We start from the raw sequence: 23,558 nt of genomic DNA on the forward strand, positions 1-23,558 counted from the left end.
ATGGAGACACTTCATTTTTGGGGTGGGAGGGGCTGGGTCCAGGAGTCCCCTTCTCTCTCCTTGGGTCCTCGACTGCTGCCAGGCACCATTAAGCTAGCTTGAGCTCTTGGTTCAACTCCAGCAAGGCCCCCAGAACAAGGCCCGTACTTTGGCAATACAAACAGAACCAAAAAGATGCCTGCACCTTGTGGCCCGGAAGTCTCCTTCCGGGTAATTTATTGATAGAAAAGCATGCAACAGAAGTCCTGAAGGGGTGATTCATTGTGGTGGTGTGTGCACTCAGGTGGCCTGTGGAGGTCAGTCGTGCCATGGGAGCCCATGAGTCACTGCTTGCGTGAGAAAGTGCAGAACACCCAGCTATCAGCACACCAAGGCAGTGCCACTGTCCTGAGCCCAGACCCGCAGGAATGCACCCGAGGGCCTGGGGTAGGATTACCAGTAGCTTTTTTCAATTTTTCTTTAATAAACTTGACATGCTGCTTTTATAACAAATAGCAATAAAGTGAATAAATATGAGGGGATCTGGACGCAGCTGGTGCTTGTGTCCCTGGCAGCTCTGGAAAAGCCCAGCTCCCGAGTCTGGCCAGAGATAAGGTCAAGTTGCTTCAGGAAAGTGTGGCCAGGTGCCAAACCCTGGGTTGAAGGAGGAGGATGACTTGGTGACACTGGTCGGTGGGGGTGCGGAGGGGAGTTGCTATTTTGGGGGCCCACACAAGGTTCTGAGGGTCTCCTCCGTCAGTGCCAGCAGCATCCAGCCCAGGGGAAGATCAGCAGAGACTCTGGAGCTGTCTCCAGCTGCAAGTCAATGCTTCCCTCCAGAAAGCATCTCTGTGCGCGTCTATACTGCTTGCCCTTTGGTTCTGAATATGGTTGGGATCATCCGGGGCGTCACACCTCGTCAGCACTCTGAGAAGGGAGCCTCCCCAAGGAGCCCAGTGAGCAGGCCCAGGCCCTGTCCCACAGAAGGCCTGCTCCTTGGGGCACAGAGCACAGGCCCAGCCTGAAGACAGCTATATAAGGACGCCATCCTGGCCGAGAACGTGGGAAAGGCTCCAAGCAGCCAGTCCCACGTGCCCAGGGGACAGGCAGGCTTCCCTGCAGGAGGCAGGCAGGACCGCCTGTGGCTTTGCCGTCACAGCGGGACAGACTTCTGCAGTCCCCGGGATCTGACAGCTGCACGCACACAGGGGACACTGAAGCCTGAGGAGGGAAGAACTGCCCAGAGCCAAGGATCTGGAGTTCTCACAATGCAGGCGGAGCTGTGGGAGTGGCGAGGGGGAGGCTCACCCCGCTTCTGAGAGAGGAGCAGCTCAGTAAGCAGACTGCCGCTGGCCAGAGAGGGGCCTCGACCTGGCTTTGAGGGACGTGAGCTGGCAAGGAGGTGGTGCAAGTAAGGGCCTGGGGAAAAGGGGTTTTGAGGTCCCTGGTCCTCCAGAGCCTTGGGGTCCTTTGAAGCATCTCAAAGTGCTCTGTGGAAGGCAGGGCCAGGGGTGGGCCTCGGGCCCCCACCTGCTTCACTCGGAGCAGCGTTGCTTGGCCCGTTTTATGCAACTGGCTCCAGCTCTAACCCCTTGTCAAGTGGGAGGGAAAACTGAGGCTCAGAACGGTGGAGACAGGTCTGAAGCCACACAGCTCAGAGCCAGCTCACCACGTCCAAGACTTTCTAGCATGTGGCAGTGGCCATAATGGCACCCGCCTTATCCTCTGGGACCTCTCAAAAGCCCCCAAAGTGTACAGAACAAGCCCCACTCCCTACCCCACCTGCCCCTCCCCTACACTTAGTAGCCATGTCCAGTGACCAACCAACACCCTCCAAACGCTGGGGTCAACCGGACATCCTCTTTATTGGTGTTCCCCAGGTGCTGGTGCAGAGTCCCTGGGCTGAGGGGCCAGGGCTCTGAGGGGCAGGCAGCAGTCCCAGAGGCAGCAGGTGAGAAGGTGCATTCTGGCATAAAAAAGTTTCTGGGAAAAGGCTCTTGCATGTAGGAGTTGGCAGTGGCAAGAGGAATGGTGTGCCCTTCTTAGCCAAAGACACTCTTGGCGGGTCCAGCCTTGGGCTTCTCAAAGACGGTCTCGGAGCCGGTCCGGGTACCGCTGAACACCGATGGGGCGGTGGAACCAGCTAGTTCTGTGGGGAGGATCGGGGCGTGTGGGCAGGGGCATTTGTGGGGAGCGCCCCTCTGGGCTCAGGAGCTCTGGAGCCTCAGGAAAGGATGCTGGGACCCCTCGCCCCATCCCCCCCTCCCACTGGCACCCACCCGTGCCCTCCACACCCACTGCCCAGGAGGATACTCACCACACTCCCGCATGACCTGGTAGGTCTTGGACTTGATCTCCTGGTTCTTGGCTAGGTTCCCACGGGCCCCCTTCAGATCTTCCTCCTTCATGGGGGGGCGCTTCTTCTTGACGGGGGCATCCTGAGCACCAGCCTCGGAGACCCCAGAACCTCATCTTACAACCTGAGGCCTCAAGGCTGAAAGCCCCTTCCTACCTCACTGCCTTGGCCCTGAGACCCCTCTTCACTGGTCACTGAACTCCAGCCAATTTAAGGCCCCACTCCTTTTCCAGGAAGCCTTCCCAACCATGTCCCACCCCTACCTCCAAGTCTCTCTGTACGTCTCCCACAGACCGGGAGTGTGGGGACCATGGCTGTTGTGGCTGACACTGCCTGCCTAGCCAGGTTCAGGCCTGGGCACAAAGGGCAAAGGGGAAAGGGACTGGTTTTGAGTGGAGTTTCCTTGGGTGAATTCCAAGACTTCATCAGGTGGCAAGGCCCCTTAGGGATTGCCTCGGTCTCCCCCAAACTGCCAGCATTTGCCTTGTGCATTTTGGGGTGGGAACATGGTAGAAGAATCAGATGCCCGTGAAGTCACTCGGAAGTCAGTACCCACCCATGGAGCAGGCAAGGAGAACCCTCCACTTGGCAGGCTGGTCTGTCTGTCCCTCCAGTACTGGGGATATTCAGTCTCAGTGCTCGTCCTACACTGAGGACTACTACAGGCGCCCATGAGTCTGGGGCGTCATTCCTTCCTAAGCCCTGGGGACAGGTGCAGGGACTTCCTGGTCCCTGAGTCTGGGCTGGGCTCCTGGGGCAGCACACTACACCCCCTGCACAGAGATATATCCTGCTAGGGAGATGCCTAGGGAAGCTGTGCACCCACAGATCCTGCCTGAGGTGTACGCTCACGCACACGCACATGCACACACACACACACACACACAGCTACAAACAAGTCCTACAGTCAGCTTCTTCACACACAGGGGTATACGCAGACTCAAAGTATCATACATGTTGTCTCTACCCTCCAGACAAGCCACAGAATACCGCCAAACCCCCGGCAAGCTGGGGCCAGGGCTGCCCCTCCTGAGCCCCAGTCTCTCAGGGGCTCACAGAGCTTCTTGTTACGCCTGCAGTTCAGCTCAGGACACGACTGTCAGAGATGACAGTGTCCAGCTGTCCATCCCTGCCCCCATCCTGCCCCCCACACCAACCCAGCCTGTGCCGGGCCCTCCTACCTGGGACATGGTGGGTGTCCTGCAAGAGCTGCTCCAAAGGCGTCCCCCTGGCAGGCAGAAGCTGGTGGGAGAGATGGGGCAGCGCCGGCCCTCCGGGGCTTATATAGTCCACTTGCCTGCCCTGGAAAGCCACTCCCCTCCTCGACGGGCTTCCCGATGATTCAGGTCCACACAGCCTGTAGCTTCAGAGTTTATTCTTAGAGATGATAGGGGCTTGCGGAGCACTGCTGCCTGGGGGCCGCAGCCCTGGTGGAAGAGGACTGCTGGGGAGACCCCGTGGCCTCGGGAACAGCTGCTGTATGCAGGCGGGAGGTGCCGGCCCTGGCAGTGGGCAGAGTGTTCATGAGCATGGATCCTGGAATGTGTGTGGCAGCCTCAGCTGCCCACCTGGGAGAGTCTATCTCAATGTGGCGGGTGTCCCAGAGGAAAGGGAGGGCCCTGGGCCGGGCTGGATGGCTCTCAGCTTGTTTTTCTCTCTCTTCTACCCTTCCCTGTATTCCAGAGGAAAGAGAGTTTCTATCCCTGCACCGCAGCAGGGTAGAGGCTTCCTGTGTGTGACACTCGGGGGCATTTGTTCACAGTGAGCACAGCCTCTCACAGTTCATAGGTGAGCGACTGAGGCTGAGAGAGAAGCTCAGGGAGCCGCTTGTGTTTTTGCTGTTGTGCCTGTCCTCTGTCTGGCTCCTAGTGCAAGGTTAGCCAAGGGACAAAGAGGCAGGGGGTAAAGTGCCCAGAAAGGACCAGAAGGAAACCTGCTTTGTGGTGAGGGCACCGGTGAGTGCAGGCAGGGAAGGGCACAGAGCCTCTGACTGGACGAGGTCACCCAAAGGTGCCTGGCCTGACATTTAGGTTGCTCAAAGCAGGTAGGCGATCTCCCAGCCCATGGCACTGAGCTCTGGAGAGAGGGACAGGCCCGGGGTCTCTCCTGAAGGTCATTTAGCTCTCTGCTAGCCCCTAATAGCCCATCCTTGAAGGGGGGACCCTCGGGGCGCAAGGCAGGCCTCCCCACCTGAGACGGGTGTGGGTGGGAGGTCACCCACACTCCAGCTCCTTGTCAGTTTGTGATGAAGACTATTTTTATCCTTGGAGGCTCCAGGCAGACGGAACCCCAGGCACTGACATTTGGTTATCCTGAATGCCACGCCACTGCTGTCATGTCTCCAATCCCCCCTCCAAGCCCCAGGAGGCCAATGCGAGGACTGCCAGGCTCCATCTGAGACCAGTGCTCAGGGGCACAGACCCAGGGCTGCAAAAAGGGGCCGAGGCACCGAGGTGCTTTGGCACTGCCCCCCACCCCCCGCCAGCTCTGCCCAAGGAGGTGCCTGCCCTCCAGCCCCGTGGCCTCGCTCCTCACCCCTCATCCTCCCAGCACCACTTGCTCCTCAGGGGGAGGTAAAGCAGCTCCTACTCGCCTTAGCAGGTAGGTGGAAAAGGCAAGAGCACTTTGTCCCCTTGGCTGATTCTGGCTCCTGTGTGTGTCCCTGTCCCGAGGCGATGTGGGCTCATTCACACCTGGCTTCCTGGGGGAGAATCTTCTAACTCACTGGAAATTCTCTTGACCCCATTAAGCCGTTTCAACTCCAAAGAACACACAACCAACAACCACAAGTGATGGTTTGTTTTTTTAAAAAATGTATTAAGATGTGAAACTTTATTGTAAACCATTGTACAATGTTAAGTACATCATCTTCCCTTTCAGTTCAAAAATGGGTTTCTGTGTGTCGTCACTGATTAAACACCCCCACCAGAAGGGCAGTGGAAACAGGCCATGGCTCACTCACATTGGTCTGAGTTCTAATAAACCTCATGAAAAGAGAAATCAAATGAAACCAACCCACCCACCCAGCCAGGAGCTCAAGGAGCTGACGGCTGTTGGACCGGAAGTTCCTCACCGAGAGCAAAGCCCTTCAGAGCTGCCAATGCCGCACAGGGCAAAGCAGAAGCTCTCCACTCCTGGCTGGAAGTGTGTGCAACATCTAAACGCCAACCCTACACTCTACAAGGTGACTGCTTTGGCCAACAAGAAGTTCCTAGAGCAGTCTGTTTTGGCCTGGCTGTGGAAAGGCCAGGGAGTTGTTATCTGGAGGGCAGAGTGGGCTCCTGGGCAGCTGGAAGATGGGGCTGTGCTGCAGGCCACAGGACTACACTGCCTAGGACTCGAGCCTTATCTTTTCCCTTTAAAGACATGACAGGGCAATCCTCGCCTAGGACTCCCCGTCTCCAGGAAGGGGCATGCGTTAAAGCTTGAGGCAGGAGGCCACCAGCATGCCTGTGAGTTAACTGATGGGCCACAGGCCCTTATCTCGAAGGTCTTCTGAGCAGACCAACAAACCACTGCCGCCCAGGATCTCACCAACATCCCCCCACCCCCGCTTGCCACTGTCCACATCCCACTGACAACAAAAGGAAATAAGGCCAACAATGATTCCTTCCACTGAGATGTGACCGTTTTACCTCATCAAGTTATTTCCATCAGTTACAAAAAACTTGTTCATGACCCTGACTTATAAGCTTTCGTCATGTGTGGCTCGGCCAAGGTCCACGCTTAGACAGATCAGATGGATAGCACACAGTGTCCAGTTGGTGTCCCATTGTTTCTCAAGCACAGTGACACTTGCCATGTGGCCGGGTAAAGAGCTGTACCTCATAAGGCACCTTGGGGCAGGTGGTGAGGAGACTCATCCCATGGAGGGAGGACAGCTCAGGAGGAGGTTCTGACCATGGCCTCTGCATCTGGTCTCTCTTGAGACCGTGTACTAACCACAGGAAAACCCCAGTGACTACAGGAAACACTCCAGGGAATACAAACTGTGTGTGTGTGTGTGTGTGTTATACACCCGTGCACATACACACAGGAAGATAAGGCCAAACAGGCAAGGCTACACTGTCCAGTCCCACATACCACAAGGACCTCTATGATTAGACACTCATCCCTTAGTCGGCCAGCTCTACGATTGTGGCTCAGAGACTAAAGCCCTTATTGAAAATCAGGATATAGGGAAAAACCACCACTCACTCTCCACCACTTTGCCCCTTAAACCCACTGCCTAGCAGGCACTGGGAAGGGCCTTCAGATGAGCAGATTGTCCGAGGCCTACACAACCCCTACTTTCCACCTTTCATGGACTGTGGCTCCCCCACTCACTATGCCTGGAGCTCCAGGGTGAAAGGACATCTCTGCTTCTGAGCTCAGGAGGGTGCAGGAAACAGCGGTGGGCACAGGTTGTTTAGACAAGATGGAACAGAAGGGAAAGGTACAGAGCCAGCAATGCCCCGAGGGGCTGACTTACGGCAGGCACAACATCAGCTCTGGTCTCCCCCGGCACTGATTCTCCAGGGAGACACCCCACCATGGCAGGGATGGGAGGGGGTTAAGAGCCTAAATGAGGGCAGAAGCGGACACGGCCTCTAGTCTTGCACACAATCTCTCCTCCTGCTGCAGATGCCCACTTTTGCAGAGTTGTGGCCCACAGCAGTGACAGGTCCCCGTTCCTCTCAGCCCTCTGGTTCCAGACTCCCAGGGGAAGAAGGGCTGAGAAGCCCACTGCCCGTGCCCTGCCCCTGGGTGGGATTCTGAGAGGTGAGGCAGGCCCTGCACTTAACAGTTTGGCTCCCATGCTACAATTCAGACCCAATCTACTTAAGGGCAACATGTTTGTATGTAGGTATGAAAGGAAGGTTCTGGGCCAGGTGGGCTCCCTGCACCCATCTTACTTCTAGCTTGCACTTTAGTGGTGCAGTTTTCTGTTCCCGTAACTTCTGTGGCTGCCTCTGGGCTGTGATAAAACACTGGCTGCCCCACCGTGCTGCTTCCACAGCAGGGCAAGTGCTCGGGCCAACGCACTCCACGGTGGTCAGCAGGTTCCCAAAGCTACAGGGGCTGGTGGCCACGCTGAGGAGTGGGGGCCACTCCCCAGGGAGGGCACGTGGGCTTAGAAGCGCCTGGCCTGCCCCGTCCCTGGCTGCCCTGACTCTGGAGGACATGAGAAACAGGATCACTGGTCAGACAGGCATTCCTCAGACTGTTGTGCAAAACAAGGGGGTGACAGTAAGATGACAGGCAGAGGGCAGCCTGAGAGGGGCTGGTCCAGCAGCTGGTTCTGAAGGCTGTACCAGTGGGAGGCGCGGAGGCCCAGACTGAATTTTAAACTACAGATTTGGAGGCTCTGAGAGAGGGAACACACAGGGGTGGCCTCGAGGTCGCAGTTTCTCTGGACACAGACCTCTTAGGCTCTTTTCTTGGTCACATTTAACCAAAACTTCAACCTGCCAGCAGAAAGCCAAGCCAGTGGACAGAGCACTTCCTGTCCCACATGCACCGGGGCCCCAGGTCGACCTTCAGACCAGCTGCCTCCTGCTCAGGCCTGAGTTACACAGACCCACTGGATTTGTTCCTTTCAGATAAGGCCTCATCTCCCTTCCTGCTGAGACCATTTACCTCATCTTATCGCAGATCACCTAAAAATATTCCAAATAAAAAAAACTCCTGACTTTTTCTTCCCACCAGTTCACATCTCACGGAAGGCAAACAAACCCATTTCTTTGGGGATTAAAAAGAGTTCTTAAATACAATAGTATGAAAATATAACTTAAAAATATAAAAGTCAACAGCATACGGAAGACTTAAAAATCTATGTTTTGCCCATTAGTCCCATAGGAAATAAACACATACTCAAAAAACATTAACACTGTGACAGCTCATAAAACTGGCTTTAGAAATCAGTAGTTACAAAGCCATTTCGAGTAAGAAAGCATTGCGGTTCCAACTTGGTCAATGAGTGACTTTTAGCCCAAAACGTGTTATGCGTCCACGCGCCCAGAGCCTTGCGGAAAGGCTCTGCCCAGAGCCCGTGTGCACACACGGTTCCCTCCTCAATGCCACCCAGCCAGACACAGGACGGGGCTTCTGGGTCCCTCGCGACACCGTCTGGGACAACGACAGACAGACAAAACGCCTCACTTGCATATTTGGTCAGTGTTTGTAGTGCAACTGAGTGGGAGCCTCCGGTTGCCGCGAACCCCTCGGCGCTGGCCCGCCCTCCCTCTGCCGAGTCACAGTAGTCTGGGAGCGGGCGGAGGCGGCAAGAGGGGCGGAGGTAGAAGAGGAAGGGCAGAGAGGAGGGAAGGAAGGGCCCGGCAGCCGGCTGGGCCCCCAAACCTGACCCCAGCACAGGAGTGTGTCACACGGGCAGCCCGAAGCGGTGCTTCTTCTTCTTCGCGGGCTTCAGGGGGGTCAGTCTGCGCAGGTCTTCCTCTGTGTCAGACTCCTCCATCTCGTCATCGGCTGAGATCAGGATCTGAGGCGGGGGGTGGGGAGGGGCATGGCCTGAGTCACCGCCAGCCGTGCCTTCTTCCTCTGCCCTCCCTTGGTCCCGGCACCAGGGTGCCTACCCCTGTAGGAGGCCTCTGGTCTCGTGATTCTTTAGGAGAGGGTGATGGGGAGACCCCTTTACAGAGTGAGACCACCCCAGACTCAACTTACTCTCAGTGTATTCACGGCTACTGAAACCAGCATCCAGGTGACATGCCCGCCCCTCTGGAGCGCTCCCTTCTCCACCCAACCTCCAGCTGGAACGGAACCCCAGGCAGAGCAAACTCAGCAAGGACTTGCACCCTAAGGTCATCCTGGCAAAAAAGCCCAATCTTGACAAGGGGCATCACAGGTCTTTGAGGTTGCCCTAAATACAGCAGGAGCAACTAAAGAGCCCCCTTGCTCAAAAGGAAAAGAGAACATCTGTGGACCACACACAAGGCAGGCGGGCTTCAGAGCAGCTGCTTTGAACCAACTTTGTAACCTGTGAAGACAAACGGGAGCCCCTTCACTCTTCTGAGCCCGTGGAATGACTCAGCCACGGAGTAAGGGGATCCCGGGCAAACACACTCACTCACTGCCAACCTGACACCTCAGTCCTCTGGGTACCATGGAAAGACAGGGACAGTGGCATCTGTACAGGGGACCATGAGCTCATGCCCTCCCGGAGGCAGGATGGGGACATCACCTCTCCCTGGACCACTCCCTTGGGGCTCCCAGATTAAACTTTCTCTCTGGCTCCCGACTGCTGGTATAGGTGCACCCCAATCACAAAGCACCTTGCCTGTCATGCTAAGACCTTTGCCTGTACCTCATTTCTTGTCATCCCGTCCTACCCTGAGGAACACAGGCCGCTCTGGCCATGAAGGGTTTCACAATACCCAGATGCCGCACCACATGACCACGACTGCTCATGAGTCACTGCTTCTGCCTGTTGTGCTGTTTGTCATTCACTTAATGTTCACCAGGCTTGTACAGCACGACAAGCCCGGTCCCAGGCCGGATCCTAGGGACATCTAGAGAAGATACGGGCTTACCCTCTGTCCTGCTCTTCTACCCAGCTTTCAAAACTCCCTCCAGGATGCCCCCAGGAGTTAAGCAAATTGTTCCAGAGTCCTCACAGGGCTTTTGTTAACACCTCAATCTCAAAATCATCAGTCTTATAGGCAGCTTTTCAGACATTCACATTCCCCTCATCTAGTCTGAAGGTCTCTCAGGGAAGACATTACCTCAGCCATTTCTGTGGCCCCACCCTCAGTGCAGAGCTTGGCACACCATGGTGGCTGACGAGGCCGCTCAGGAGGCAGCCCTGGTCTCACCCCGCAGCACACAGGCGGGTGCCCAGGGAGTACAACTTTGCCTCCACGCTCCTAGTTATGACTACCAGTCTCCTTCAAGTCCAAACCTTTGAACTTAGGAAACCTGAAAATATGGGGAGATGAGGTTCCCTGGAAAGGTCTGGCTACCCCTACGTTTTAGACGTTTCTAGCGGGCTTAGCCAACATTTCCACTGCTCTGTAGTGGTGGGCAGGAATTCAAACACCTGTGTGCTTAAAGGTCAAGGATCAGGCCCCGGAGAGTCCTTGCCAGCTTCCCTGGAACAAGGCAGCCCCTCCCTTCCTGTCTTCCTCCACTGGCAGAGGGCCTGGGGACGGACTGTCCGAGGCAAGCTCCCACCACACTGGGTGCTCCACCTTCCTGCCCTGGGAAGGCCAGCGGCTGCGGGGATAGGTCCCTGCGGGATGGAAGCTGTCAGCCTCCTCTCCCTCCCCCTGGCTGACAAGACCAGATGCAAAGAGAGACCAGAGACCTCCCTGGGTCAGGTGGCAGCACGGGGGCTCAGCCCTACCTCAGACTCTGACTCCTCGTGGGATGCGGCCCTTCGGTAGCGGACCTTACTCCCATTCCTCGAGTCCTGGTTGGCTCCCCTTTCTTCTAGTTTAGCTTTCGTCCTCCCCTTTCTCATGAGGAAATTGTCCACTACCCAAAACATCAAAGCCTGTGGGGAGGAAACCTGTGTGTTACCCTGGGATAAGCCATTTGTGAAAGCAGAGTGGACCTCCTCGCCACCCCTCCCACCCGCTCCAGATTACAACGTCCAGAACAAGGGGAAGAAAACCCTCATCCAGCCCACCCTGCTCTCTGTCACAAGCTTTCAAAGAGAGGCCCACTCTCTACTTCCTTTGCTTCTACTTTCTTATCAGAGAACCAGCAAGAAAGCCCTGGCCCTCTTCACCCCGAGTGGTGATAACTGATGGGGACAGCCTGCCTTGAGCCTTTGCCTTAGCCACTAGCAAGGTCTCCAGGCTCCTGGATAGGGATCCTCCGATGGGCTGAGCGGCTGGCCCGCACAGTCAGCCATGTCTGTCAGCCCCAGGTGCCTGAAGCATCTCTTCTCACAATTTCCTAACTTCTAGCCAGTGTGCTTGTGAGCTTCTCTTGGAGTTCTGTGTAAATGACAGAGATGGATGCCGGACTTCCTGATCTAGAAATCCTTGTTATGTGTGTGGTGGGAGGTCCCCTGGCAGGGAGGGTGAGACCAAGTTCCCGGATCCTCCATCTTGCACAGGGGGCCTGGAGCACAGGGTCTGCTGAGAAAGCGATCCTGCCATCTCCTCGTCTGGAGTGGGGATGGGGAGGGGCAGACGCTCACACAGAGGGACGTAGGGGCCGTAAGGGCCTTTCTCTGTCAGACTCTGAACTGTGAACAGGACACTGGAAGCCAGAGAGCACACGGGGGTAGGAAAATGCAACATGGCACTGACATTGACAAAGAAGGGGACGATCAGCATGACGATGGCCAGTTTCAGGTCTGGGTTTTCAATGGGATTCAACAGGGCCACCTGTAAAGAGAAGCAGACTCCGTGAGGTAGGGAGAGACCACAGGGAAGGCACCTGGGGGTGGGGGTGGCAGCACGAATCAACCCATGAAGCCCTGAGCAGGGCAGCGTAGCTTAGACCACAGGCCCCAGAACTTGGATGGGTAGAGCGCCCTAATTCTGGGGCTGCACAGCCGTCCCCAGGTGTGGCTGCTAACAAGGCAGCCCCGGGGGAGCACCCGGAGCAGTCAGGGCTCTCACAGCTTGCTCAGGGCTTTGCACCTGAAGTGCAGTGGGCTTACGACCACCCACCAGGAGGCATGGGGGGGTGGGCGCTTTGGGGAGCTAGAGGGAGCAGAGTCAGTGGATGCTCATTACAGACACTAGCACTGAGGCGCCAGGCCGCTTTCTAACAGAAATCCTGCACCCCAACCACCTCCTGAGGGACAGACAATAGCTCGGGAAAGCCTTGGTTTATTCTCTTAAAAAATAAAACTCAGATACAAATAAAACCAAAGGAAGGCTAAGTTCTGAGCTACTCGTTTCTGAAGGCTCTTTGGTTGGTTTCATGTGGCCACGTGGAGGAAATGGGGGTTGAGGCTAGTCTGCAGTGGCACCGGGGCTAGAGGGCAGGGCTGAGGGAATCCCGGGGGCAACGAGCAACCAGCAGCTTCCTGTGCCACCACAGGGCTCAATTAAAGCACTGGCAGAGAGGGGTGTGTGAGGACACGTGCACATGAAGGGAACACCCTCCTGACAGTTACAGTCATGAGGCCTGAAGACCACATCAGCCAGTAAGCAACTCGAGGGCAGGGACTCTTCTCTCCATTATGTGTCCCAAGGCTTAACCTGGAGCAGAGTTTACGTGATTTAAGGAGATGGAGGCTAAGCGGAAAAACAAGTTCATGCTCTCGACAGGCGGCCCTATCACACCGAATCCAGGCTGCATTCATGGAAGTAAAAAAGAAACAACGAATTTGGTTTTCTAATAAGGCTGGGAGTGTGTGGGTGGTAGGGGAAAAAGTACTGTCTTGCTTGGTGTCCCAAGGAGCGGGAAAGAAGGGACAAGAGCAAACCTTTTTCCACTGAAGTATGAGGAGGACGATGAAGACGACAGACTTCTCAAAAATCATGATCACAATGTAAAGAGCACACTGCCCAACCCAGGCTCCACACTGCAGAGGGTCTCCTGCGGGGACAGTGGGTGTGCTGTCACGTGGGGCCCGGACACCACGCCCCCGTCCCGTACCCACCGCTCCTGTGAGCCCTCATGCCCCCAGCCCACACCAGAACCCTGGCTCTAAAGCCACTTAATAAGCCCTCAAAGCACCAAGAATCACTTCAGCCCAAGTAGACAATTGTGGGTGTTTTAAGACAAAATCAGAGAATTCCTAATTTGGAGATACCAGAGTGGCATTTCTTTCAAGAGATTCTAAGATATAATTAAAAAAAAACTAAAGTTAGTAAGTGCTCACTGCTGGGGCTCAGAGAGTTGGCTCTTTTTGTCCACTGGCAGAGCTGTGTGCAGCAAGGCTGCTATTATTATCCATTGTTGATTTTTCCAGTGACTGTGGTGCCATCCATCCCTTCCTCCATCTGTGGCCTGGCATGTTTGGGACTGTGATGGCAGCAGATAACCTCATTGCTCATCTGCTACCCCCGCCCACCCTCCCCGCTGTCCCTGCCGTCCTCAGCCCCGAAAGCAGAATTTGGACTGGAGGGACTCTGTTTCTGTCTACACGGAGCAGCCCCAAACAGCTTTGGCTGGGGACAAAGAAGAAAAGTGGGCAGCCCTCGTGGCAAGGGGACAGCAGTGAGGGGCCGTGCCTTGGGGCTGTGCCAAGGGTCTATCTGTGACCCCATCAGTCACTGTGTTTGAGAAATGGAGAAATCCCAACAGTCCAAGCTGGGGCACACACAGGGCCTGGAGGGCCTCCAGAATGTTTCAACAGGGACTAGAAGGAAGGGTGGGAGTCCAGCCCCAGGGAAGGATCTGGATCCTCAGGGACAGGCAGAACCCAAGGGATGGGCCCCCGGGGAGCCACACATGCCTCACAAAAGCAGGAGACGCAGGGAGTGGGGCGGGTCCCCCTGAGGCCGGCTCTGGGAGCTCTCCTGCACTGGCGTGACCACCGCTGGCTGGCCGGAAGAGCGGGGTGGACGGTAGCTTTCCAGAGGAGGCAAAGGCCCCACACTAGGCAGTGAGAAGAGAATGTGACCCAAAGAGAAGGCTCCAGCTTCATGCCGGAGTCTACGGTTCCTGTAGCCATCCCTGCACAGGCCCCAGCCCTGCCAACGACACACAGTAGAAGCGCGAGTGAATGCCTTCACGCAGCTGTAATGGACACAACACCAGGCCATTCCCTTTTCTGGAAAGCCTCGGCAGAAGGGTGCAGAAAGCATGCAGAAAGCCAAAGGGCCTTTTTTTGAGCTCGTCCTGTCTACTTTCACTTCTGGGATTAGACACATCTGAGCCAAGAAACCACTTCAGAAGCACAATCTCTCCTAGCCAGACTTTTAATGGAGTTCTGTAATCCCTTCAGTAAACTATGTGACCTTACTGAGAAAAGTTCTCAGAAATAACCAATCAAAATGTTTGTTAAAAATCATTAAGACTGGAAACAGGCAGAAAACACTAGCAGGCAGTATCTCTGAATGGCAACCGCATGTTTAGAGTCAACTGAACAAGGGCCCACACTTAATGTCAAGAGAAAACCTACTTGCTCCGTGTGTTTGCTCCCTCTGCCCTTCGGCTTGAGGGGACTGACAAAGGGGGACGTGTTTTCCTCCCTCCCCTCGTGCTGCCCTGTGAAGGTTAGCCGCAGCTGTGGCTTGTTTCATTTACACGCTTTAATAAAGAACGTGGTGGGGGAAAAAAAAAAACAAACCCTGTGCAAACCTGCTCCCACATGTCTTCCTCTGCTCTGTCCGGACCACATGCAGCCCCAGCTGGTATGGACGCATGTGCCCGTTTGTTTTTCAGACTTGTTTCACTTGAGAGCCTTCCAGACATTCCCCACTGTCTCATCGTTTCAGGACAGACACGCCAGGCATTCTCGATGTGTCCTGCTTTGTACCACACTGGACAACCTCAGATACCTACATGGGTGTTTTGTTTTTGTTGAATAATTTCCTCAGGATAAATCATAGGAATAGGGGACAAACGGACAGAACATGTCTGTCTCTCAAGGCTTCAGGAAGGAAGCATTAGGACAGAGGCAGGCAGCAAAACCCACAAACCACAACACCCGGGGGGCACAGACCCTGCCTTCATGGCTTCTGCTTGGGGAGAAGCTGCCTGGTCATTCAGGCAAGCACACCTGTCACCTGCATCTCATCTCGCTCCTCAGGGCCTGTGGCTGATTCCTCAAGTCCCATGTGCTTGTCAGTAAGTTCACCCTCTCCTCTAGGGACAAAGGAAGCACCTAGAAAACAAGCCCTTCTTCACTTAGCTGAGAAGAGAGCTCTGGGGGTTACATGGAAACACGGCCTCAAGCAGTGGGGCTGGCCAACACGTGTGGTGGACAGAACAACGACCCCATCAAGACGACTGCATCCTAGTCCCAGGACCCTGTGCACGTGGCAGGTGACCTGGCTGAGGGGAGGAAGCCGCTAACTAGCTGACTCTAGGAAAGGGAGAGTACCCTGCAGTGTCCGGGTGGGTCCAGCATGTTCACAAGGGCACTTCAAACTGGAAGGAGGTGCTGGAAGGTCAGCATGAAAGTGTGTGAGAGGAGCTGCCGGCTGCGGGCCCCTCGGGGGGAGGAAGGGGCCAGTGCAGGCAGCCTCTAAGGGCAGGAAAAGGCAAGGATATGGGTCTCCCCCTAGAGACTCCAGAAGAAACCATTCCTGCTGACACCTTGACTTTACCCTGGGAGATGCAGGCGGGACGTCTGAACTATATGACTGTAAGGCAAGAAATCCGTGGTGTTTGAAGCTACTCATTTCGTGGCAACTTTTTATAGCTTTGACAGAAACTGGTAACGTGGACAAAAACAGAAATGAGGTAACAGGACACATGCTCCCTCCCCAGGCTGAGGGAGGACTCAGGACAGTCTTGGATAAAGGGCAGCTGCATCTGGAGACACCTGGCTTGAAGGCTCTGGCTCCTAAACACAGTGGTGGGAGGACAGGGTGGCATGGAAGCAAGTGGCTCAAGCAGCCGCTGCCTCCGTGACGCACTGGGGACGGGTGCAGGGCCTGCTGCGTCATGACCAGCCTGGCCTCGCCTCCTGCGGGTCCCCGAGGGGCTGTGGATGCACCTCCGACAGCACTGGTCACCACAGCGCAGACCAGAGCCCTGCCTTCCAGGATGGGTCTCAGTGGCAAGCAGTGAGCAGCACTGTCCTTGGAAGTGGTGGGAGAGGAGACCACCTCCCCTCTATCCCAGCTGTGCACTGGCTTCCCATGTCACTTAAGCTCTCTGGGCATGAGCCTATGAGGATGGCACCGCTGTGGTCTGTATGCGTCCTCTAAGCTGAGGTGTCATGACTCGGGGCTTCTGAGAAGCCTTACCTTGAGCCAAAGGAGCACACACTGTGTGTCAGACACTATCTTTAAGTCCGTGACTCATCAGGCATTGAGTAACGGGGCTAAGAAAAGCCCTCCCCTGAGTTCATCTCCCCTCAACAGAGACAAACAATTACTTAAGATTTCTAGAAATACCCAAGGACGCACAGCCGGCTCCAAGAATCGGCTCCTTTCTACATGTTAGTGCCTTGTGAGTCTTCAGTCATCTAGGAGTGACCAGCCCTGAGGCCCAGACCCATGAGCTCTGTAGAAGGTGTGAGTAGGAAAGGAGAGCGGAGGTCCAGAATTCCTTCCCTTTTGTTCTGTGTGTGCCCCTATGTGTCCAAGGCCCCGCTGGTACTGTTCCCACTGAGACAAAGAGCCCCTGCTCCCAGACAGCAGGGGCCAGCTGTGAAGGTGGTCCTGAACTCCTACAGTGTGGCAAGGCCTCAAGGAGGCACCTATCATGGCAGCCGTGCTCAGGCCACAGCCGGCCGCTCCTCTGGGAGTACAAAGTCAAGGGTGATGCGTTTGTGCTGGAAGACAGTGTGAAGGGGAACTTCCTGCCCAGGCTATTGTCCTTGGGGTCTGAGGAGAGGGGACTGGGTCAAAGGTGAGCCAGCAGCCACAGGTCACCTGTTTCAAGCCATGTCTCTGTGAGGGAGGATGGACCCGGTGTCCCTGGTGACTGTACATGCTAGACACTAGTGGGGGGCCAGCCTACTGTCAGGAGACAGCAAGGCAACTTGGCCCCGGGAGGGACAGATCCTCCGCCTTGACCTTACAGCCCCTGTAGTGAAATGGCCCAATGACAGGACATGTACGGACATGCAGCAGAAAGAGGGCCAGCTCCCTACTGAGCACCTCCCAAACCTGGAGCCGGCCCTTCTCTAAGGAGGTGTGTGTACTCTGTGTACTCTGTGGGAAGCTCAGCACAGTGAGGTGGCCTTAGAGCGGCAGGTGTGGCCTCCGGTGCCCTCTGGTGGAAGAGGCCAATGCCGTGCCCCTCCGTGTGTCCAGGGCTCTTGGCTCCTGCTGTCAAGTGGCAGTAAAGTGTGTACCTACACACCTCAGACCGTGTGGATTTGGACGCTAGCAGGGGACCAGAACCGGCCCCGCAAGCACACAAAGGAGACAGCCATTGGCTCCTGAATCCCTGAATCCACAGGCCCAGTGGGCTGTACAGGAGAAGGAGCAGAGCCCCCTCTAAGAAGCCCCCTCCACACTCCATGCTGTGTTACCAATGTCCGTGCTACGTTACCATATTCGCCAAAACGCAGAGACTCCCACTGCTGCCACTCCACCAAGACGCTGACAGCACGCACGCCCACGTAGATGAGCAGCATGCCTACGGTGGCATCCAGGAGGAAGTTGATGAGGTACCTGGGAGGAGAGGACACAGCAGTACTGTCAGAAAGCGAGGGCCACTGGTGGGCTGACTACAGGCCTGATGCCCCAGCACTTTGGCCTGTTCTGGGGGCCGGTGCAAGAGGCTGTGGGGCTCACTCCCAGGAACCCTAGCGAAGCCTCCCTGTGACAGTGTGCTGACACTCATCAGGGACAAAGAAGCTTGGGAGACCTCAAATACTCCCAGCAAATGAAGACCTGACACAAGACAGAGTGCCTGGAAGTAGTCAAGGAAGTCAACAGGGAAACAGAACTTAATTCAGTAAAAGAAGTCTGCTCCATGACACTGTTCACATCCTGACGGTCCAGTTCAGTGCTCCTGTTCCAGGGCAGTTCAGGAAATGGTTTCTGGGGTTTCTTACACCAAACAGGTCGGGGCCATGTGGCCCTTCTTCTTTCCCATGTTTCAGATTCAGAGCCTACCATCGAGGCAAGTACAAATATTTCTTTTTTTTTTTTTTTAATTTTTAAAATTTATTTCTAGGAGAGACAGAGAGAGACAGCGTGAGCAGGGGAGGGTCAGAGAGAGACGGAGTCACAGACTGAAACAGGCTCCAGGCTCTGAGCTGGCAGGCAGCACAGAGCCCGATGCGGGGCTCGAACCCACGAACCGTGAGATCATGACCTAAGCGAAAGTCGGACGCCCAACCGACTAAGCCACCCAGGTGCCCTGAGGCAAGTACAAATATTTCTAAGGAGACAGCTTTACTCCCATGGAAAAGGCACGATGATGGGAAGAGAGGGGAGGGTTGGAAGAGCACTCCCACCTTGATCATGTGCTCTTTTGTAAGGTCTGTTCCCATGTGTCTGATACGTGCCTCTCCCCTCACCAAGGAAAGGGCCTCCCTCGAGGGCCCGTACCCAGACCTTGCTGGGCACCCTGACCACAGACCCCAGTTCTCCACACAAAGCAGGAGACAGGCCACCACTGGGTCAGGTACTAGCCCTCTGGGATGCCAAGTGGCTCAGAAAGCCCTCAAAGTAGTTCCAGATGCCACAGATCAACTGGCACTTTCTACTTTCTGAGGCTTAAGATATTTTATGCAGACTCACAACCCACACCCTAAGATAAGGCCCAGGCTTTAGCGACACACACAGCACACTGAAACCGGAGGGATGCCCTGCTCCTCTGTGCTCAGGGCCCAGTTGGCGGCCCTGGAGTGGTGAAAGGTGGTTTCTGCTGCCTGCCCTTCCTCTTTAAAATCACAAGGGGTCACTCTCAGACCAGAGACCAAGGCATAGCAACTGCTGCTGCCAAGGCAATTTCTCCAAGTTCACAGCTGGCCCTAAGCTAAGCTGCTCTTGGATGCTTACGTCTAATTGGTTTCAAGTGGTTCTCACATCTGAGGCTCACCCTGAAAATAACAAGAACACCTGATACACATACACACGTCAGTTCATTCATTCCCTCACCAAATATTTATGCCTACTGCGCTCCAGGCCCTGGGAACAAAGACTTTAGAAAGCTCCATACTCTGTATCCAACACAGATGAGACCAGCAGACAGCAGTGGGCCCCGAGCCAGACTGGCCAGCTTCAGATTCCACTCCGTCACTACTGAGCCCTGTGAACTTAACTTACATCCTCTCTCTGTGCCTCAGTTCCCCAAGTTGTAAAATGAGGATAACCAAAGTATCTAACTTGTAGGGCTGTTATCAGGATCAAATGAATCAACACACGTGAACAGTGCTTGCCACCTAGCAGATGCTATACAAATGTGTTTTTGAATCATAGCCCCTCAGAGTCACAAAAGCTTAACAATCCTCTACCCCCGCAAAGCTGTCTGGAGCAAGGAGCAGAGTCCCCAGCACAAGGGATCCCTGCAGCCACAGGGAGCAGCTCATCTCCTTCTGTTTGTAAGTGTCTCTCTTCCCTGAGCTGAGGCTGGCTTCCCTTCCGGTCTGCAGACTCCCAAGATGCCCCAGGGCCAGCCCAGCCCAGCCCAGCCCAGCCCCCACCTGTAAAAAGTCACAGGGCAGAACAAGGATGGCAGGCCCCGGAACAGACCCCAGCACATGCAGCCTTCCTAGGGCCCAGGTCCCCTCTACTCCCTGAGCACCACCAGCTCTTGCACCCGCTGCTGGGGCTCTCATGCCTTTCCTAAGTTTTAACAACAACTTCCTCTAACTGAACTGTTAACTTCCTCACTGAGAAGTGCCCCCGTGGTTGGTTTCCAGTGGCGCTTATACCCATCAACTCCTTAAACTTTCACGGGAATCCTGGGGATGTGGCAGGACACATGGACAGGGGAGCAAACTATGGCTCAGTCTGGCCTCTCAGTCAAGTGCCTTCACCATACCAAGCTCCATCTTGGGTCTTTTCTGCTCCAGGCTGAGCACTCAAGATCTGTCAACAGCCCTTTCTCCATCCTGGCTGTGATTCAGTTTGTCAATGTTCCTCTTAAAGCTGTATAATCTTCTTTTTGTAGACGAGCAATGGAAGCGCTGCAAGAGAGAGCCACATGGCCAAGGCTATGCCAGGAGTGAGGTTAGAGCCTCCCGTGCAAGCAGCTGGCTCTCAGTCTCTCCTGGTCAATGACATCAAGACGATTAACAAGATCAGAGGATGACTCAAGCCTGCTGGGGAGGCAAGAGTTGGAAGGACAAGGCCCTTTCCTTACCATCTCCCCTACACTTTCCACTCCTCCACTTTGGGGCTACATACACCCAAACATCCAAACACATCACAACCTGTCCAGATCTTAGAAAAAGATTCTGGGAGACTTCACAACTTCCTTCTGAAATCTGAATCTACATAGTCACCAAGGAAGGAGGCATAAAAGAATCTTCCAGTCCACATGATCTTAAATGCACACTAAACCTCTTGGCAAGGGACTCACCAGCCATCTGCCCTGCTCTCCCAGAGGCAGGGCAGGCCAGGGGTGGGGCAGAGGGGACCACAAAGGGCAGAGGGCAGCATGAGCAAAGGCACAGAAGCAGGAGGTAGCTGGTGGGGTTGAGGGTCACAGCACAGCACTGGCTGGAGTAAGTCTGAGCCAGGAAGCTAGGAGATGGAGCCAGGATAGGGCCGGTAAGCCTCCTTCTCCACTCCATCTGCCAGGAGAGGCGCCGCTGGGGGATTCAGTCAGATTGCCTGGGGTGGGGGACTGTGTGGAAGGTACACTGCAGGGATGAGCTGGAACAATCTGTGGTCTTCAGGTCAAAGAGGTCAATGATAGTCAACAATGGCTTTGACCCTGAGCGAGTGGCACCACAGAGGAGCCCTTGTGTGTCCAGTTCCAGCAGAGATACTCCTTCAGGGCACGATGCTGTCCTGCTAGGGATTGCTCCCTGCCAGGAGGCATAAAAGTGCCAGAACACCAAGGGCCAGAGTTCTGATGAGCAGAAAGCCAACACACAGGGCAACCGTAAGCAGGCAAAGCCCCAACAGTCAACTGACAGCTGTGTCTGAGCAACCACAGGCAGCACACAGAATATGGTCATGTGGGGAAGCACAGCGCACAACGGGGGACTGCTCCCTCCCCAAGCTAGAGGGAACATGACCGGTGGCAGAAAGCAAGACCAGCCTACAATTTCAGTGTATGGGTGGGTGATGTCTGTACTCAAATATGGGCCACTTACAGTGAACAAGGGTCCTCTTCAGTGAGATCTGCTAGGTACACATTTGCAAAGTGGATGAACAGCATTCCTATGGCTTGTTTCGAAGTGTCTAAAAACCTGCACAAAATAGGATCGGCACTTGTTATCGCCCTCACCAGAGGGTAATATCCAATTTAGGGAAAATGAGAAGTCTGAAACGGGAAGAAAGCTAGCAGCGAGATCTCAACCTCCCCAGTACTGGTCACCCCTTTCTCTGGCATCAACACTAACTCAGGCTTGGCATCTCAGCTACCTTCTGAAACCTTCAATAACACTGCATCTGAAATCCCTAAAAGGCCACTGATGTATAACACATATTTAAACATATATTTAAATTAGATGTGTTTACTTTTTCATTTTTTGTTACTTCAAAATGAAATGCTTGATCACAGCTGTGTGATGAAGTCCAAGGGGTCTCCGTATTAAAGAGCTCCCATTCAACCTCACTAAGAGCTAAATGCTATGCAAGACTAACGAGACACCCAAATCCAGCACTGCAGCTAAAACCCTGAAGACTTCTGGCTGCATTTACACCCCGGGCTAGCTTGCGATGGGCAAACTTTTCCTGTAAGAGGTCAGAGAGTAAATATTGTAGGCTTTGCAGGCCACTGTTCTCTGCAGCAATTGGTCACCCCTTGGCACTGCAGGGTGAGAGCAGCTGTGGAGGCCGCCATTCCTGTAACACTATGAAAATGGACAGCACGCCAGATTGGGCCTGTGGGCTGCAGTCTGCCAACCCTTGGGCTAGAAGGCAGGGTGTTCACTCTGGACACACCTCACTGCCCCATCCACGAGGGGTCTTTAGTTTTTCCTCTGTCACGAACACCTGGAAACCAGGTGGTCTCTGGATTGTGGCCAACTCTCTTGGTCTCCCAGGCTGGGCATCCCGGGTTGGGCCAGGCCACTGAAGGGGGTGTGAAGGGCCACATAGGCATGGGTAATTGGCCTTGGGGTCTTAGGGCTGAACAGATCTTGGAGATTATCCAGACCAACCCTGTGACTGAAGCTTGAAAATCATTTCCTAAAATAATGGCAAAGAAGAAGTCCCGCCCCCCAAAGGGGAACATGTACCCCACAGAGTGCCCCAGCTCCAGACCCTCCCCAGGTTCCCCGGCCCAAGCTAGAAACCCAGATTCAAGAGAAACCGACTGTGGAAAATAAAAACAAGAATGATCAACATTCACAAATAATGCACTGAAGATCAATAAGGAGATGCTTAAAATGTTATAAAGGGCCTTTATCACAGTGATTTATCTGAAGTCTTCTCTGGAGGGAAAAGGGCTATTTTGTTAACAGAGCTGCAAGCCTAAGGCAGCCCAAGAAAGTCAGCTTCTTGTGGACATCATGTTGTCCCGAACAGCTGGCTGTCCCCTCATTTTCTGGAGGGCTGTCTTTGGAAGCTGTGCCTGAAGCTCTACCAGCCTTTTATGAAGAAAAAACTGCTACCACAGGGTCATCCCAGGACTAGGAAAGCCTAGCTTGGGGGAGAGAAGCATATACATGGTATATCTGAGCAATCTCCAAATTTAGATAATGTTCTGCTCACACACACAGACTACAGAATCTGAGGACTGATCACAATCTAACACCAAGGAGACATAATTAAAGGAGCTTGCAGCACACGCTGATGTATCTAATCTTCCATTTTCTAAAACTGGACAGCGGTGTGGTGATAGAATAAAGGCAGAGCTGAATGTTAGCTGGAGAAATAGAAGGCTTTCATATTTTTCATAGTTCCTGATGATTAATTCAACTAAGGGATCCTAACACTTTATGTTCTGGAGAAACTCTCACATTGCCCCCCTCCCCGCAACTAAACCCCAAATAGCCCATGGCATTCTAGGAAGGTGTTAATATTTAAATACGCACCATATCCTCCACGGCCGTCTCTCATGCTTTGGCTCTCTGAAGCGCTTGACTGGAAGAAAACACACACCATTCAGTGGCTTTCCACAGTGACAATGAAGCACAATGCATTCAACAAGTGGGTTAGTGGTACACTTGGGGCTGACACTACTAAGTTAAGGTACTCGTTCTTTTAACATGTACCAACGTACAATAAGCTGTGAGGGTCACAGAGGCCCTGCACTGGCTGCTGACTGGGACAGACTCTTCAGAACCGGACACTTAGGAAGAACGACTCCTCACAACGTGTGGAAAACTGTATTTTCTTCTCTTTCATGACGAGGTTCTCTCAGGGCCTGGAGACCACAAAGTGGAATGCAGCTACCTCCAAAGTCAGAATCCGCTCTATGCACCGACAAATCCTAACATTCGCTTAGTGCCCCCTCCTAGCTAGGCACTGAAACAAAGGCTGAGGCAGCAGCCCAGCGGGAGGGCAGGCACACCACCATATAGTGAGGAAGTGCTAGGGAAGAACTATGTCCCAGGCAGAGT

The 23,558-nt window shown here is 54.4% G+C and overlaps 2 protein-coding genes across 2 annotated transcripts in view; both read right to left on the reverse strand.

The window, feature by feature from the left end:
- Positions 1-1,825: 1,825 nt before the first annotated feature.
- MUSTN1 (musculoskeletal, embryonic nuclear protein 1) lies at positions 1,826-3,794 on the reverse strand. Its single transcript, XM_039243667.1, has 3 exons — positions 3,517-3,794; positions 2,297-2,429; positions 1,826-2,128 (listed from the first exon to the last, which is right to left on the reverse strand). Exons 1-3 carry the CDS (start codon positions 3,523-3,525, stop codon positions 2,022-2,024), a joined length of 249 nt encoding a protein of 82 aa, XP_039099598.1. The 5' UTR covers positions 3,526-3,794; the 3' UTR covers positions 1,826-2,021.
- A 1,337-nt stretch (positions 3,795-5,131) lies between these two features.
- Positions 5,132-23,558, reverse strand: part of STIMATE (STIM activating enhancer) — a 54,658-nt gene continuing 36,231 nt past the window's right edge. The window contains exons 2-8 of the mRNA XM_039243666.1: positions 23,031-23,079; positions 21,144-21,239; positions 17,417-17,538; positions 12,723-12,835; positions 11,593-11,670; positions 10,677-10,826; positions 5,132-8,813 (exon numbers count right to left, since the gene is read on the reverse strand). Of these exons, the coding sequence (XP_039099597.1) occupies positions 8,697-8,813; positions 10,677-10,826; positions 11,593-11,670; positions 12,723-12,835; positions 17,417-17,538; positions 21,144-21,239; positions 23,031-23,079 (725 nt within the window). The 3' untranslated portion in view covers positions 5,132-8,696. The remainder of the gene's footprint in view (positions 8,814-10,676; positions 10,827-11,592; positions 11,671-12,722; positions 12,836-17,416; positions 17,539-21,143; positions 21,240-23,030; positions 23,080-23,558) is intronic.

This window comes from Hyaena hyaena, unplaced genomic scaffold (assembly GCF_003009895.1).
Source record: "Hyaena hyaena isolate Hyena2069 unplaced genomic scaffold, ASM300989v1 scaffold_231, whole genome shotgun sequence".
NCBI lineage: Eukaryota > Metazoa > Chordata > Mammalia > Carnivora > Hyaenidae > Hyaena > Hyaena hyaena.

Coding starts and splice junctions, on each gene's coding strand:
- MUSTN1 (XM_039243667.1), bottom strand. Junction 2,129..2,296: donor CCAGGTCATGCGGGAGTGTG/GTGAGTATCCTC, acceptor TCCTCCCCACAG/AACTAGCTGGTTCCACCGCC.